Source organism: Rhinichthys klamathensis, unplaced genomic scaffold, assembly GCF_029890125.1.
Source record: "Rhinichthys klamathensis goyatoka isolate OS25496 unplaced genomic scaffold, OSU_Roscu_1.1 h1tg000281l_1, whole genome shotgun sequence".
NCBI classification, from domain to species: domain Eukaryota; kingdom Metazoa; phylum Chordata; class Actinopteri; order Cypriniformes; family Leuciscidae; genus Rhinichthys; species Rhinichthys klamathensis.
The window spans coordinates 5,536,231-5,553,520 of NW_026606800.1; the positions used below are offsets into that span (position 1 = coordinate 5,536,231).

Sequence of the window (17,290 nt, forward strand, 5' to 3'; positions counted from 1 at the left end):
GGTTGATTTAATCATATTTAATCACATTTGACCTCAATAAAACCAGCAAAGCATGACTCAAATGCAAGTGGTATCTTTTTTTATTAATAAAGTATCAAAAACAAACAACAGACAGTCAAAATGAAGCCATATTTTATATAAATATGCAATTGAATGTTACAGCCATATCTTCTCAATCATGACTTCTGGTAGCAAGTGCACTTGAACTCTTTGACGTGGACAGCAATGATGTGATGGATAAAACCTGGTTTAACCACAAATAGAAAGCATAGCTTTGTTTTCATTGCACATTTAATGTCAGTAGTACCACATTTTGTGGCATGCCTATTTGAACAAAAAAAAAAGGAAAAAAAAAAGGAAAAAGCTACCTGACGCCTGCGTCACTTAACCTTTCACTACATGACAGAACACACATTTAGACTATACTCAAAAACAAGAGGCAGAAGTTTGTGAAAAGATTAGGGAGTTTCTGTTTGGTAGAAATGGAGTGATTTAAAAAAAAAATTCTAACACCTTTCTGTAATATTAGGCAATGCAGTCACAGGGCCTGATCAGATGTCTTGTGGTATGTGTTTCTTCACTAACAACATGGCGTGACATTAAAAGTGCTAGACACATGACCCAGGAACATTACGTTGAATATTTCAAGCTTTACATTGAATATTTTAAGCTTCTTTTTTTCCTTTAGGATAAGCCTAGCTAACAATAATATTCTAAGAACGTTTTGCTAACATTCCCATTAAGTTACGAAAACGTTATTTCTGAATGTTCTCTGAAAATTTAAAACGTCCAATAAAAAAAAAAAATTCAAAGCATTTTTTGGTTATGCAAACGTTAAAGAAAACATTAAGGGAATGTTCGATTAAAACATTTTTGCAAACATTATGAGAATGTTACTTTTGAATGTTCTCTGATTGTTCTGAAACAAGTAGTAGCTAGTAATATTAAAAAAATATATATAACAGAAAAATATGTTGCATGAACAATGTATTAACGTTTTGAGAACATCATTAAAAACCACATAACTTTGAAGGAACATTCTATTAATGTTACTGGAAGAACGTTTGCTCATGACTTTAAGAGAACCTTGTCAGAACGTTCTGAGATTGTTCGCTGTTAGCTGGGAGTGTAGAGGTTTGTGCATCTAGACAATAACAACACACAGCTACAGTATACATCAGAAAATAAGTATGTCCTTGCTAAAAGCACAAAAACACTTTCTTTTTTTTTCTCCTTTTTTTTTTACAGTGGGCTGATAAATGCAGACCCTCCTGCTCACAGCATTGTAACAACAATATAGTCAGATGGTTGAGGTTATAGGCAGGCTTTCAGTGGTGAAGGGGTAGAGACTTCCTTGTAAGTGGTGTCTCAAAGTCCACTCCTCGTCGACTTCTCTGTTATTTTATCTGTTTTAGCATGAGTTTCCTGTAATATACATAGCCCAAGTCCTGAGAGATTAGTAGCAGCTTGAAATACTTCACATGGCATGTTATGTGGACACTTAACAAGACAGAGGCCACAGATAGCCTACATTTGTAACTAAACTAAACAACTTCATTCATCACCCTGTATGTCTGCCAAAAAAATGAAAAAGATACACACAAATCACTAGGTCTCCCCCCTCACTAGAATAGTACTTGCTGTCAAACCCACCGCCAGGGTTTAATTTAACCAACAAGCCGATAAATAAACGAAATCATGTTGTTCTAGCATCAACATGACATCAAGCTTTGGTGCATACAAAAAGCATATCATGTTAAACATACATTTACGAACACATTTAAATAAGAGAAAAACGCATCAGACGTCCTTCAACACTTTAGTGCTTTAACAGTCTCTTTCTTTCAGTGTACATCAGACCGACCTTGAGTGGCATCATGGCAGGCACCCGTGTTTAGTCCTTTATAACGTGGGTGAACCTTCCAATGTTCCTTGGCGAGGATTGCGGAGCCATTAGCTTCTTGCCTGGACAGTTTGTGATTCAGAGATGCCCACAGCTAGTTGGTATCGCGGTGTGTGTTGGTCCACTTATGGTTAGATTCAGACCCTGCAGGGTGGTCTCTTTGATTTGCTGGATGAAGAGCTTCCTTTCATCTTCAGGGGTCTGGCCGTTCTGAGCACGGACAATGCAGGTGGGCCTGTGCAGGTTGAGCATGTAAACTAGCTGCTGCTTTTGGTTCTTCAGCTCCTCAATCTGGGCTTTCAACTCGGCATTGATGGACTCCAACTTCTCGGACTCCTGAATCAAAAAACAAAAGCCATTCATTGAATACAAATGAGTGTAAAATGTTTGTAATATTTTAGAAATATATATATATATATATATACATTTTATATATATATATATATATATATAATTTAAATTATACATAATTTAATATATATATATATATATATATATATATATTAAATTATGTATAATTTAAATTATATATATATATATATATATTATTCAATTAATTAATTCATATTAATGTAATTAATATGATATATATACACACACATTTAGTAAATATATCTAAATATCTTCATATTAAATGTAATCAATTATATTAATAAATTATATAAATGTATTGTGTGTGTATATATATATATAACAATTATATTCAATTGATTAATATTAATGTAATCAATTATATTATTATATATATACAGTATATAAAGAGGAAATAAAGACTACCTTTTGTAAATGATCGGTTTTCTCCTTTTTCTTGTTTCGGCATTTTGCTGCTGCAACTTTGTTTCTTTCCCTCCTTCTTTTTCTTCGGTCACTCTCCTCTGGAGTGGCCTAAAATTATAATATTCATCACATACATTAAAAACATATGCCCACATTGTGTAATGAATATGGATTTTATGAAATATCTAATGATTCTGAATTCGATCCACAAGTGGATGAACAATGAATTGTGCAAGCATGGCTTTTCTACGTGTGTGTTACTCAATATAACCAATGTGAAATACAAGAAATTACATTCGTTTTAAATGCTATAACTGTAAATGAGTCATTCTTACCAGTCGCTTCATTACAGGTTGTTCAGTGGGTCGTTCGCTGTTCATACACGCTCGATCAGTGGTCAAGGTGCTCATGCCGTTGGACATGCGTTTGTTCTGGATGGCGTAGCGCAGCTCCTCTTTCACTAATGGAGTGAAGTTGGTGAAGTCGTCCAGTGTGAGAGAGCCTGGCGGGGAGAGGCAGGGAACCAAAGCCGATGCACTGATCTCCAAGGAACCCAAACCAGGATGCTGAAGCATCATTCCGAAATCTAAAACATATGAAGTAAGATTTAAGTCATGGTCTTAATCAGATAAGATCATATCATAAGTTTTTGTAGTCAGTTAGAAACTATCAACCCCCCACTCCCCTTCTCTATAAAATATTAGACTACCAACTTAACTGTAAAAAAGTTAGTTGGTAAAATAGTTAGAATGTAAAATTGCTACTGTAAAAACATATTGAATGATTAACTGTAAAAAAGTATTTTTTTTAATCAATACATGTAATTGCACTGTAAAATAGTGTACAAATGTATTATAGAAATAAAAAGTATGAATTTATATAACTGTATTAAATATATTTATACATTTATTATTTCAATATATTATTTACAATTGAAAAATATATTTAACAAGTCCATAAATACACCTTTAAAGTAAAATACTGTTATTATTTAATGAGAAAGGGTATTCCCAGACTCTCATGTTTAGTTCATTTTTTAGAATAACTTTAAGGCTATGGGTTACACTTAAGGTGCTTTGTGTTTGTAAATCTGTGCCATGTCTTATTATTATATTACATGGACACAGTTGCTACAGAGGCAAATTTTCATCAAAGTTAAATTCATTAAAGCCTTAAATTGTACCACATATTCTCATTCTCAGTACATTTACAATGGCAAACAGATTTGAATAGCTCAAGTTAGTAATTTAACACAATATAATTTAATGACATGTAGCCTACACATAGAAAGTGTAACATAATTATAGTAATACTTTTAACATCACATTATTTTTTAAAGGATTTCTTTTAAAGGTTCTGGCAACCACAGTTGTCAATATTTTACCGTATTTTTTACAGTCACGGTGACGTAGTACATTTAGCTTAGTCAATAACACACTTTTTTATGTTATCGCTTTATTCAAAAGTTATGCTACTACATTCAATTACCATACTCAAATGTAAAACGTATGCTCGAATTATATGCATAGCAGGTCTACAATCATAATCAGTATAATCTTGTAAAATCATCATCTTTAACTGTTTAATAAACTCTAATCCGGTGACACTGTAGCCGAAGTGTTGGTCGCTAATGTAAACAGTTATTGATGTAAATATTTTTCACAGTTGCCTATAAAGAATTTGCCAACAGAATATCATAAATCAGTTATTATACAAATATTACAACACGAGTTAGCGCAGTTCCGCACGTTTTGCAACTAGTCTTGAGAACAAGATCATTTAGATTATAAGATAAAAAAAAATGGAATTATATATAAATACATATAGCAAAATATAAGATAACGTTTTGAATAGCCTATAAAGTATTATAAACAATCGATTTACCCAAAAACACAATGATATTGAATTCAGTCACCGGCTGAGTTGATTTATTAGCTACAACCACAACATAGCCTCGACATTTTCCAGAGTGTGTTCTAGAACAGGTAAGTTACAACAAAACCCATAAATAACAAGAGAAAGAATGTTGTCACTCACCTTGTTTTGGCTGAATAAAACGCGCGTGTTGTGATGCTCTCCACCGGCTGGAGTGCTCTCGCTCTCAGCTGGTAAAGTTACTGTTGTCGCCCGGCTCGTTGCATCACCCCTTTTAATGGCTGGAGGACGTGAACTACTACTAGAGGCGGAGCGAGTGACGTCACCCTATTTATAGTATGTCTTTGCGATGATGCAATCAGGCAACCCTCTGCGCGCACCATAACTGGGCATGCTCAGCCCCCCGCCCTGTCTGTACAATGGAGTAATCGAAATCGTAGCAGGATGACATGTTAACCTAATGAGCAAATAAAGACATACCCGTATAATGACATGGGATCTCTGGTATGCTCTAATGTCATGTACTGAATAGTTATGAAAAAAAGACTTGGGAGAGGAGAGATTGACTGGCTTGGTCAGAATGAGACCAGAAAAGCCTTCTCACTCTGTTAAACACACTCTTTTTTGTCTGTTAATGGAGAATTGTATGAAGATGGAGAGTTGATCCCAAGGTCAGTGTATTGCTGTGTTTTATTTAGTCCATCCATCAATGAACATTTTGTTATCAAATAATATCATTTGGGTTTGCGGCAGTAAGCATGTGTTCACCATTTAACATGTTCGTGTTCAACCATTTAACTTGTACTAGTAATTTCTGTGGTTTATACATCATTTTTATGGGTTTTTTAGAGTTTGGTTCATGTTATTTTTCTTCATTAAATTCATAGATTGAAAAGGTGTAATTATCAGTGTAACTTTGGCACCACTTCGAATTTACAAAGAACAAACGTTTCAGTTTTAGTGAGTTGACATTTTACAGTGTGTTCAACTTTTAAAATATAATTCAAGGTTGTAAATAACCCTGGCTTTATCATGTTTTATTTTGATTGTTTTGAACCTCTTCTAATGTCCTGTTTTATCTGTGGGTTAATCAATGTTAAAGGGATAGTTTTGAATTTCTGTCTTCTGCTGAACACAAAAGAAGATATTTAGAAGAATATGGGTAACTAACACTTGATGGATCCCATTGACTTTAGTATGGGGGAAAATACTATGGAAGTCAATGGGACCCATCAACTGTTTGGTTACCGACATTCTTCGAAATATCTTCTTTTCATTTTGGGGTGAAATATCCATTTAAGCTAGTGGAAATGTTGTTTATGTTCCATTAAAGCGGCATTTAATTTTCATTGTTAATACAAATGTAGTTGTTTTAGAACAGATATGGATATTATTTATGTAATATTAGAATAAATGATAAAAAAAACAACAACAACATCTACAAAACATATGACTGAAGTAATCATATAAAGACAAAAGGTGGTGAAATAAACATTTGAGCTCATAGCTTTTGTCTGTTTATTTTGAGTTGTGGATGGATATTAAACGGAATCATTTTGGAGTGATTTTAGGGAGTGGGCAGTCTCTCTGCATTCCTCTCCTGGACGTGAAGCGCAGCTTTCTTGCTCTGGTTGGGTCATTACCCACCCCAGTACACGCTAGTGTTCTAGAAATTTCCAATGATCTCCTTTTACCAGTCCTGGTGCAATCACTAAAACACTCCCTTATTACATTCAATTGTGCTTGAACACAAAATAATGTTACCAAGGAGCTGTGTGTAAACCTGACACAAAGTAAAAACATGGCAATATTTATTTTTCCCAAGAGAAATTTTGACTGTCTGGCTCAAAAACTATTTTATCCGAATTAATGAATGTAATGAAGGAGTTATATGGACAGATAAGCATTTGAATAATTATAAATCTTTTTAAATCCAAACCAAATAGCATTATTATACGTTACCATTTTTTTTTTTTTTTTTTTTTTTTGAAAAAGAAGTTTGTCAGATTTAAAAACAATAAATGTACTGTTCAATATTAAGATAAACAGCATGTCCATATAATGCACTCTGTGGTTATTCTGCTAGACAGTGTGTGAACTTGAGGAGGAACTGACTTTATACATTCACTATCACCTTGACGCCAGTTGTTATAGAAAAGGGAAGTTAGTTCTGAGAAAATGTCTTGTATCAATTGTTTGCAGATGCATTTGATTTTATGTTGCCCAACGCATTATTAAACGTGGCTTATGTGTCCAAAAGTTTCTAAATAATTGTTGATGATATATGTCAGATAATTACAGACATAATATCGTATGAAATGTATTAATTTACAATGTAAAAAATTGATGTGTATTACATTTTTCAATTGATTTAAATTCTGAAGTACAATCAACTTAAATGTTTGCAATTTCAACTTAAATTACATTAAACTGACTTAAATAGTTGAATCTTGTATAACCTATATAAAAGTTGAAAATGGCTTAACTTTGATGAGTTAAAACAATGTAAAAACGTATGTTGAAATAACTTATTAATCAAATAATATTTTAGAGTGCAAGTTTAAATCAAAATCACAAAAACAACAGGTGCTGCTGAAACTAAAATGGTGCTTGTGATCAAATGTGTCCATAATTAAATATTTTAAAGAGTCACTCCACAATTTACAAATTATTGAGATAGATATTAAGATGAATTTTATACTAATATGCTGTTTAGCGGACATGTGTGGACTCCGAATGATCTATATCTAAAACCTTACACAGAGCTTAATATAGAAGTATTCACCATCTTATCATCTCGTTATCATATCTGGCAGGGCAGAGTCACGTAGTGCTTACGCTCCATCGTATAAAGTCAAACAGGTGTTTAAAGGCCATTTTGTGTCTGGGACATGGATACAGCTGTTATGATGTCAATATTGACCTGTTAGCTATTAATACACTGTGAAGTTTCAGGAGAAGGGATTTCACTCTTCCATCTGTTGTAACTTGTTAATTGTTGTCTTGTTGATCTCCAAAAATGTGAAAAGTTTGAGTAAAAGAAAAGGCATTTGTACAAATTGTGTTTCAGATAAAGGTCCTCGAACAATATTCAGACAGTTTCCTTTCCATTCTTCTTTAGGATGTGAAGAGCAATTTACAGTTATATGTCTTTCAGTTTTGTTTTTATGACACATCCTCAAACTATCTAGGTTATTGCAGGTCTGAGTTTAATCAGTTTTTTGATAAGAATTCTTATCAAAATTCCGTGTTAACACAGTCACGTTTTTAAAAGAAGTAATTGATATGTTTGCATGTATTTATTTCATTATTTAAAACATCATTAAACCACATTAGAATAACTTTGTGAACATTTTACATGTGGTTTATAAATATTATTATAATAATGTTGTATGTATCTTTCATTTAATAATGATTAAATATGATAATGTTGCATACATCTTTCATTTCACTTTACACAAAGTGTTTATCTATTCCATATATGGTAAAAACAAAAGTGATAGATAAACACTTTGTGTGAAGTGAAATGAAAGATATATGCAACATTATTAATATGATAATTATAATGATGTTGATTATAATGCTGATTGTTAAGATCTAAATACATTTGGATCTTCACAATCAGCATTATAATCATCATCATTATAATTAACATTTAAATATATAATATGTCCTAATTCATATCTAGTCTCTCTGTACCATTTATGTACTATTTTCTGCAATACAAAGAATTTTGAATTTATACTGTATGTATATATATATATATAAATATAAATATATAAATTTCTTCAGAATTGGAAGGAATTTCTCCTTCCAATTCGGTTCAAATGTACTTGCACATAAGTTTAAAACGCCCATTGGGGCATGATGAAAAACCAAGGCTTGTCGTTTTAAAGCAATATGACAATATTGCAATATTCAAACATTAATTACAATATTACAATACTCCTTTCCATTCAAAGTTTTTTTTTATGATGTAAAGAGCATCATAAAGACATTTACTTCCATTTATTTTTTTCCCCCTCCATACTATGGAAGTCTGTTTGGTTACCCATATTCTTCAAAATATCTTCTTTTGTGCTCAGCAGACGAAAGGGTAACGCTAGATTACAGCCCAGAAAGTACTGCGTAATTAAAGCAATTTTACAGCGTAACCTTCGGTAATTATAGTGTACCTATAATGTACTTACAATATAAGTATAAGGGAACAATATTTTAAGTTTGGGGATTAAAGGGGTAACAACCAGGAGAATAAAAAAAATATTTATACTGTAAGTATTATAGAACTAAGGGGTACTTATTCTATTATTATGATACAACAATCTTACATTTGGGATCAATTTAGCAAGAACATACACTGCGTACCTTTTTGAAATAATGGTGAACCAGTACATACTGTATAGGCTTTATAAATGCATAGATATACCCTGTAATTTTTAAAATGTAATCTTTTTAACAAAAGTGCACTGAAAACGAAAACTATTGCAACTTTTGCTTAAATATTGGGGAAAGATACTCTTGTTTCATGTAGCTTGTTACCCTCTTGTTCGATGTAGTTACAGGGTAAGTATGACATTGCGGGCCGTAAATTAAAGTGGTGCTTGTTACCCTCTTGTTCCATGTAGTTACAGGGTAACAATAAAAATGCATACACACAATCTGACTCGGAAACCTTTATTTATTATACAAGTAGGCTACCACTTACCCTGTAACCAGATGAAACAAGATATATTTCCCAGTATTTAAAAAAATTGCAATAGTCTTAGCGTTTCTTGCCTTGAAACATGTTAGCCCAACTTAAACGTCTGCACTTTTGCTATCAAAAAATAAATAAATAAAAGTATAAATGCATATGTACCCTGTAATTTAAAAAAAGTCTACAGTATGTATTGGTACACAATTATTACAAAAAGGTACGCAGTGTTCTCGCTAAATTGCTCCTAAGATTGTTGTATCATAATAGTAGAATACCCTTAGTTCTATAATACTTACAGTATAAATATTTTTTTTAATTCTCCTGGTTGTTACCCCTTTATTCCCCAAACTTTACATATTGTTCCCTTATACTTACATGCAAGTACTTTATAGGTACACTATATTTACCGAAAGTTACTCTGTAAATTCCTCTTAATTACACAGTTTCCGGGCTGTAATCTAAAGCGTTACCGACGAAAGCAATTCATACTGTAGGTTTGGACCAACTTGAGGGCGAGTAAATGATGACAGAATTTTCATTTTTGGAGAGGTTCAGACAAGAATATATTCAGGCCTTTAGTTTGTTCAAAATGTAACAGTCAGATTATTTTGATATTTCATATACTTTCATTTATTTATTTATTATTTATTTCTAACACCAGGTGATGTGGCCTTTATGTCACAGACACAGGTTAAGTGGTGCACAAAGCACTTTCATAAAAAGAAGCACAGAGTGTGCATTGTTTCTTTAACACTAGCCTACTCGAGTATTCTCGCCTGGGGAGAATACGTCACCCTTCCGGGAAGTTGAGACTACAGTAATCCTGAGACTGTCCGTTCGTTGTTTTCTAGGTTTGAAGGTGAGAAGTCAAATCATCCTTTTCCCAAAAACACCACGCGTTTGAAACGAAACGTATATTGCTGGAATAGAAAGGTCGGGATCGATATTTTGATTTGCACTTTCGGTCTGACACATCGCATTCCAGTCAAACGTTAGTCATCGAGAATGCCTGATGGTTTCTCTCTCTAGATGTTATTAAACTTACAAATCTAATGAACGAGTAGGGCCAACAGTATATATATATATATATATATATATATATATATATATATATATATATATATATATATATATATATATATATATATATATATATTAGTATACTATGTAGCACACGGTACAAGGTAAATGCATTTACAAACATAGTTAAGCTGAAAACAGTGGTAGCCTGGTATTATTGTCAACCACATATTATTAGGCAATTATTTAAATTAAGGTTTTACAATTTCAACAATAACTACGCTATTTTGGTGAAACTACACCTATATAGTATACCGTTTTTTTTATATAAAGGTTTAATGTATTTGCCTCACCCTTTAGATTTATACATCACCAGACTGCAGTTTCATAATAATATAATCAAAAATATCAAATGAATCCATATTGAAAAGTATCCGAATTGTTTTATGTTACATTGAAACTAAAATGAAATAGTTGTTTTCATATAACATTTATTTTTAATAATGTGGCAAGATGTGGTGATGCACATTGAACTCTGGTTTCGTTTTTGTTTATTCCAGAGCTAATAACAAATATTTACACGTAAATAAATGTAGTATTTGTGGACCAAACCCTATCAGTGATTCTCAACTGTGTCGTGACCCAAAAATTGGTCCCTGTGTTTGTTCTGTGTCACACTTTTGCTTATGTGTTGCTTATGCATGGCTATGGTCACTTTAAAAAATGTGTTATTTTTAGATTTGACATAGACATTGATTATATAAGTGTAGCGGATTAGTAGACGCACAATTTATTCCTGTGATCAAAGCAAAATTTTCAGCATCATTACTCCAGTGTTCAGTGTCACGTGATCATTCAGAAATCACTCTTATATCCTGATTTAGTGCTTAATTATGAACAATTATTATTGATGCTCAGAATTTTAAAAAAAGTTTAAAAGAACAGCATGTATGAGAAATAGATTTTTTTACATTATAAATGTCCTTACTGTCAATTGAATCAATTTAATGTGTCCTTTATGAATTAAGAGTATTCATTTCTTTTTTTTTTTTAAATAAAAGAACTTACCCCAAACTTTTAAATGATAAAGTATCACGGTTTCCACAGCACAGCTGTTTTTAACATTGATGATAATAATAAGAAATGCTTCTTGAGCACCAAATCAGCATATTAGAATGATTTCTGATAATGGACAACATCAAAAGGTAAATTGTATTAAATGACTCAACAGCAATGGGGCCAAAATATTCATAGCATCACTTGCTCAGTATAAATGTTGACACTGCTTTCTCTAAATAATGGTTTATATAGCTTTCCTTTTACATATGTGACATAGACAGCTGACTCATAGTTATTTATAAAGTCCCAGTTAACTCAGTGCTACCTTCACACCGCTCTAACCCTGCCACACGCACCAGAGCACTGTGTACATGTTTACACTGGCTGTGTCCATAGTGACGGACTCCCGCCCAAAGGACTTTCGTCGCAGACTGGCAAAGTAAGGAAAGCCAGGATTCCCATTCCGTCACGGGCCGTGACCTCATTTCTTACTCCACCAGGCCTCCTAGGTTTTGTTATTTCTGTCTTATGTGCAAACAGCATGTAGGATAGGAGCAAATACCTAAAGGTCATTCCCCACTGAACCATAAATGCCTTACGTAATTCATAAGGAAACCAAATTGAATCACGCTCAGAACGTAGTACATGTAGGCTAATGAAACACATTTAGCGCGGACTTCCTCTTTTTCACGGCCACTCGTTTTCCTTTCTTCGGTTTCTGGATTTCGTTCACAACGAAACTTCTTTGTATGGTAATGTAAACTACGCTCTACTATCTACTTCCTGCAGATGTGAAAGTAAAATGCTGCTCTACATATTAGGCCGTTCTGTGACTAAGGAAGTTTCTATGATTTTTGTTCTCATTCCACATCCAGTCAGCATCCGAGCAATACCTCAGGCAAACCTCATTTTCATCATTCATTTCCCATTCCTCACTTCTTCAATTTGCTGTAAATTCTAAGAACTGCGTTAATTGGGACTCTTGGCTTCTTACTGGCACATAGAATGTAACAGCCTATAATTTCTGGTATTTTATTTCAAGCAGGGAATTGAAACAACAGGCCTCCTATAAAAAAAAAAACACACACTGCACTTTAAGGACCACGTCATATTTAAGAAGTCATGTGACTGCCTGTAAAGGATCTTAGAGTGATATAAAATTGATACGGTGAGCACAGAGCTGCGAGAAAGGCTTTAGCCAATCAGCTTGCTAAGGTGAGGTGACATCATCTCACTGCTCTGTGGTGTGACTACAGAGCATTGCTGCATATAGGATTAATAGTTAATGATAATCCCTTGAGATCAGCCAATCAGAGCGAAGGAGAAGGACATGGTCAGGGCATGTCCACAACCATCAATTCAGTGCAGGACTGGAGCCAAATCACTACGTGTGATATCTACATAATAATAGTCTGTTATAAATATATACACTGTATATATATATATATATATATATATACACTGTATATATTTATATATATATATATATATATATATATATATATATATATATATTACTGTATATCTTAATCAAGTTTATACATGCTTATTTTTTAAAAGAGCTTCAGCAAAGGTGACATGATATCAAGGACAAAGATTTTGTTTTTAGATTTTAGATTTCAAACCATAATAATATTCTATATTGATTATTAATCAGCATTCAGCACATATTGTTTTCAAACCTGCTTATGTCATAAACCACAATTTGGTTGAATATTAACTCATGTGATGATGACTTCAGTGTTTTGGAGTCTGACATCAGGATGAGTCAGAGAGTAACAGGACTCTGGAAATGCAGGTAGAGGCAGATGAGTCATAATCTTAAAGACCAGCAGCAAAACAAAAACACCCTGTCCCAGCATTTCCTGATTATTATATCAAATAGAAATGCAAACGTATGTATGAATATGCACATTCACAATGTCTTTAACTGTTTATTTATTTTAATGATCAATTTATATAGCTTTTTTTCTATTCAGGTGCAGTGAGGTGACTGAATTAGAGGTACACTTTCCCTTTATTAAGGGGAGTTTTGCATTTTAAAATATGTTTAATATCATGTACACTCACATAGAACTCCATGTCATATGAGTAGTAACTTAATAGATGATTTATTATTTTACATTTTTACATGTTGCAATCACATGATGAATGAAAAGGGATTGTTGCTGCATTTAAGTTCAAGTGAGTTTATTTGGGGAAAAAACTATTGGGCAATTTCATATTTCTTTCCCCCTTAATTTACTGACAAACATATGAAGATTTTCATAACACTACTGCACCACAATGAAGTGCATAGATGTGTAAATTATGTTTTATCAAGGATTTATGGGAAGTTTGGTTGCAGAAGCCAAAGAGAGTCATGAGAGTCTGTAGAAATGCACGTTTTAAAAAACAGTTTGAAAATTGTAAAAAAAAAAAAAAAAAAAGATTGTATAGCTATATATATATATATATATATATATATATACGGTATATATAAGTAAATTAAAATGAGATTAAAATAAGCACATGAGTAAATAAATAAATTTATATATATATATATATATATATATATATAGCTATACAATCTTTTATTTTTATTTTTACAATTTTCAATATATATATATATAAGTAAATTAAAATTAGATTAAAATAAGCACATGAGTAAATAAATAAATTTATATATATGTATATATATATATATATATATATATATATATTAAAACTATATAGATGCCTTTTAAATTTTGTCCCATGCACAAGGATGATCATATTTAGGGGTCTTTGGCATCTAAAAATTGAAACCCACCACAGTTATAAACCAGTTAAATGTGTCATATTTCTCGACAATTTATGTTCTTTATTAACAATACGCAAAAAGCATACACATTGTAGCCTACTGTCAACATTCATTACTACAGTTTATACGACCATGGCTTTTTAAAAGATGAAGTGTGTAATTTCTGAACTGAATTGCAAAAATATCTGTTTTCAAACATATAAAACACTCGTCCCATTCTTTTATATTCTTTGTCTGGCACTGTAAAAAACAAAAAAATATTTGCCCAAATGTTATATAAATGTTTGAGTATTTTATTCACAAGACGAGACCAAAAACTTACAACCTTTTAGAGAGCACTGTAAAACCCATAAGTGAACCATAAATTGCTCAGTCCTGGAGTATTATGTAGGCTATCATAACAGATATGTTATTCAATCATTTAATGATTACAAGAAGATGTTTCCATTATATTCCTGGACTTGATGTAAACAGTTTCGGTAAAAAGGTCACGGGGCAGAACCAAAGACCCAAGTCATGTGATGAAGGGGAATTTCCTGTTTGCTGGTGCACAACAAAGAGCACGCTGAGCACAGCGAGTCATGTGACTGGAGGTTGTACATGTGCAGTGTGCAGTGGAAAACACCCACTAGTTATTCAGCACATTCAAGCGGCTTATGCAACAATGAGCCTATTTTGCTCTTTACTCTATATATAGCTCATCCCTTGTCAAACAAACTGTCAGAAGCACTAAACCAATGCAGTTTCAGTTGTCTAGCCCATAATCATTGGCGAATTGACGTCATACTTTTCATCACTACCTATTAGATCCTTTATTTAACTTGTCTGTAGGTATCGGTAGTGTATTAGCCACAAGCTGACCTACATAGCTGTCCAAATGATGCCTCAATCTGATGTAATGTACTTGTTTTCTCCAAATGCTTGTGGTCTGCACTGTTGACTGGTCCTTTCACAAGACAGCTGACCTCTGACATTACAGTCCACAAACTTATATAATGCAATTTACAATTTCAACCTGTAGTTAAACCAAAAATAAGATTTCTGTCATAATTTACTCAGCCTCATGTCATTCCAAACCTTTTTTCCGTGGAAGACAAAATAAGATTTTTATTTTTTTAATGTTGGTGACCATAGACAAAAAAACAAAAACATTTCCACAGAAGAAAGAAAGTCATACAGGTTTGAAACAACAAACTATTCCTTTAATTGCTTCAGGGTAATTATTGTTAACTAAAACTAAAACCGAAACTAAAATTATATAATAAAAACGTTAACAGATAACAAACTCTAACTGAAAAATATAATCAAATATTAAAGACTTGATGTCCTAAAATAACTAAAACTAAAATAAAAACGGCTAGACATATTTTAAAATGACAAAAACACAACAAAATGTCTAAAACTTTAAAATTAAATTGGAAAATATAAAAATGAAATCTGATTCAAAATATTAATAAAAACTATAGAAAGGATGCATTAAATTGATCAAAATTGCCAGTAAGGCTGTCCTTTTGAACTTTCTATCCATCAAAGTATTCTGGAAAAAAGTGTCAGTGAAAAAAACTGTTTCAAGGTTGATGATAAGAAATGTTTCTTGAGCAGCAAATCAGCACATTAAAATGATTTCTGAAGGATCATGAGTAATGTCTGCTGAAAATTCAGCTTTGCTGTCACATTTTAAAATAGCACTTAGTTTAAATTATTATAATCTTTCACAATATTACTGTTTTACTGTATTTTTGATCAAATAAACGCAACCTTGGTGAGAGAGACTCAGAGACATCTTCAAAGACATAACAAATAAATAATTGTTGCCTGACCCTAAACGTTTGCCCCTGGTGGTCTCACAGACAAGGCTTCAGCTAGTCCCAGACTTAAATGCATGTTTGAGCTGCATGTTTTAACTGTGAAAGCAACTTGCTAAGTTGTCTTAAAATATGTCAGAGCCATTGTTTCGTCTCGAGATGCAAACCACCAGTAATATATATATATTTTTTTTGTAAGGCACGTTTATAAAAGCAATGCTCTTCTGGCTGGACTTCCATCATGTGCAACTAAACCTCTACAAATGATCCAGAATGCTGCAGCTCGTCGGGTCTTCATCGAGCCCAAAAGGGCCCACGTCACTCCTCTGTTCATCTCTCTGCACTGGCTACCACTCGCTGCTCGCATCAAGTTCAAGGTGTTGACACTTGCTTACAGATTGACCACAGGATCAGCTCCCTCCTACTTCCACTCACTACTACAAGTCTACATCCCTACCAGAAGCCTACGATCAGTCAATGAGCGACGACACGTGGTACCATCACAGAGAGCCTCAAAATCACTCTCCAGAACATTCTCATTCACGGTACCATGCTGGTGGAATGATCTGCCCACCCTCATCCGGAATGCAGAATCCCTGACAGCATTCAAAAGACAACTGAAAACTCATCTCTTCCGTGAGCACTTAACATAAAAAAAAAAATTTCCTTTTCCTTTAAATCCTTGCTTACCTGGCTTATGCTACTCCGAGCAATGTCTGAACTTTGTATTTTGAGCACTTCTTGCGTTGTTTTTGTCTCTTCACGATGACTCGCTTGGTTTAGTCCTCAGTTGTAAGTCGCTTTGGCGTCTGCTAAATGACTAAATGTATGTAAATGTAAAAATGTAAATGTAAATGCCCTAATTGAACTAAGGCCTAATCCTGGCTTAATCTAAACCCTGTTTTTTCATATGTTTCATATGTAAATGAACAAATTCTTGATTTAGTGGCATACATTTATACAAATATGATAATGATATGAATTGACAAATAATAAAAAGATTGTGCAGTGTCATGATGTGAACAATTAGTTATTCTTTCTGAATGTATTCATTCATTTATTTCCATTACATGACGCAAGGAGTGGCATATACTCTCATCCAAAGCAGATTAAATGACAACATTTTTTTTTTGAGTGTATAAGGAAGCTGCTTAAAAAGGGTGGTGTTTTGTGCAAGAGCATTCGTCATATGCTTCCCTCAAGTTTAGGCACCTCATTGTGTCATATTACTTCATTTTTTCCTTTTTTATTTTTGTACTTTTACTGGTGAGAATGTTTTTTGTTAGACCACAATGTGACCTAATTGTTTAGTTGCTATGAGCTCAATTGTAGATATGTGCTGCCCTCTAGAGGAACCCGGGACATTTACTTAA

The 17,290-nt window shown here is 33.0% G+C and overlaps 2 protein-coding genes across 3 annotated transcripts in view; both read right to left on the reverse strand.

The window, feature by feature from the left end:
* Positions 1-17,290, reverse strand: part of aig1 (androgen-induced 1 (H. sapiens)) — a 135,356-nt gene that overhangs the window by 64,885 nt on the left and 53,181 nt on the right. The gene's annotated exons all lie outside the window — the stretch shown is intronic.
* On the reverse strand, positions 920-4,861 carry atf3 (activating transcription factor 3). Its single transcript, XM_056269293.1, has 4 exons — positions 4,718-4,861; positions 3,016-3,266; positions 2,681-2,788; positions 920-2,239 (listed from the first exon to the last, which is right to left on the reverse strand). The coding sequence occupies exons 2-4, from the start codon at positions 3,256-3,258 to the stop codon at positions 1,982-1,984; spliced, it is 609 nt and encodes a 202-aa protein (XP_056125268.1). The 5' UTR covers positions 3,259-3,266; positions 4,718-4,861; the 3' UTR covers positions 920-1,981.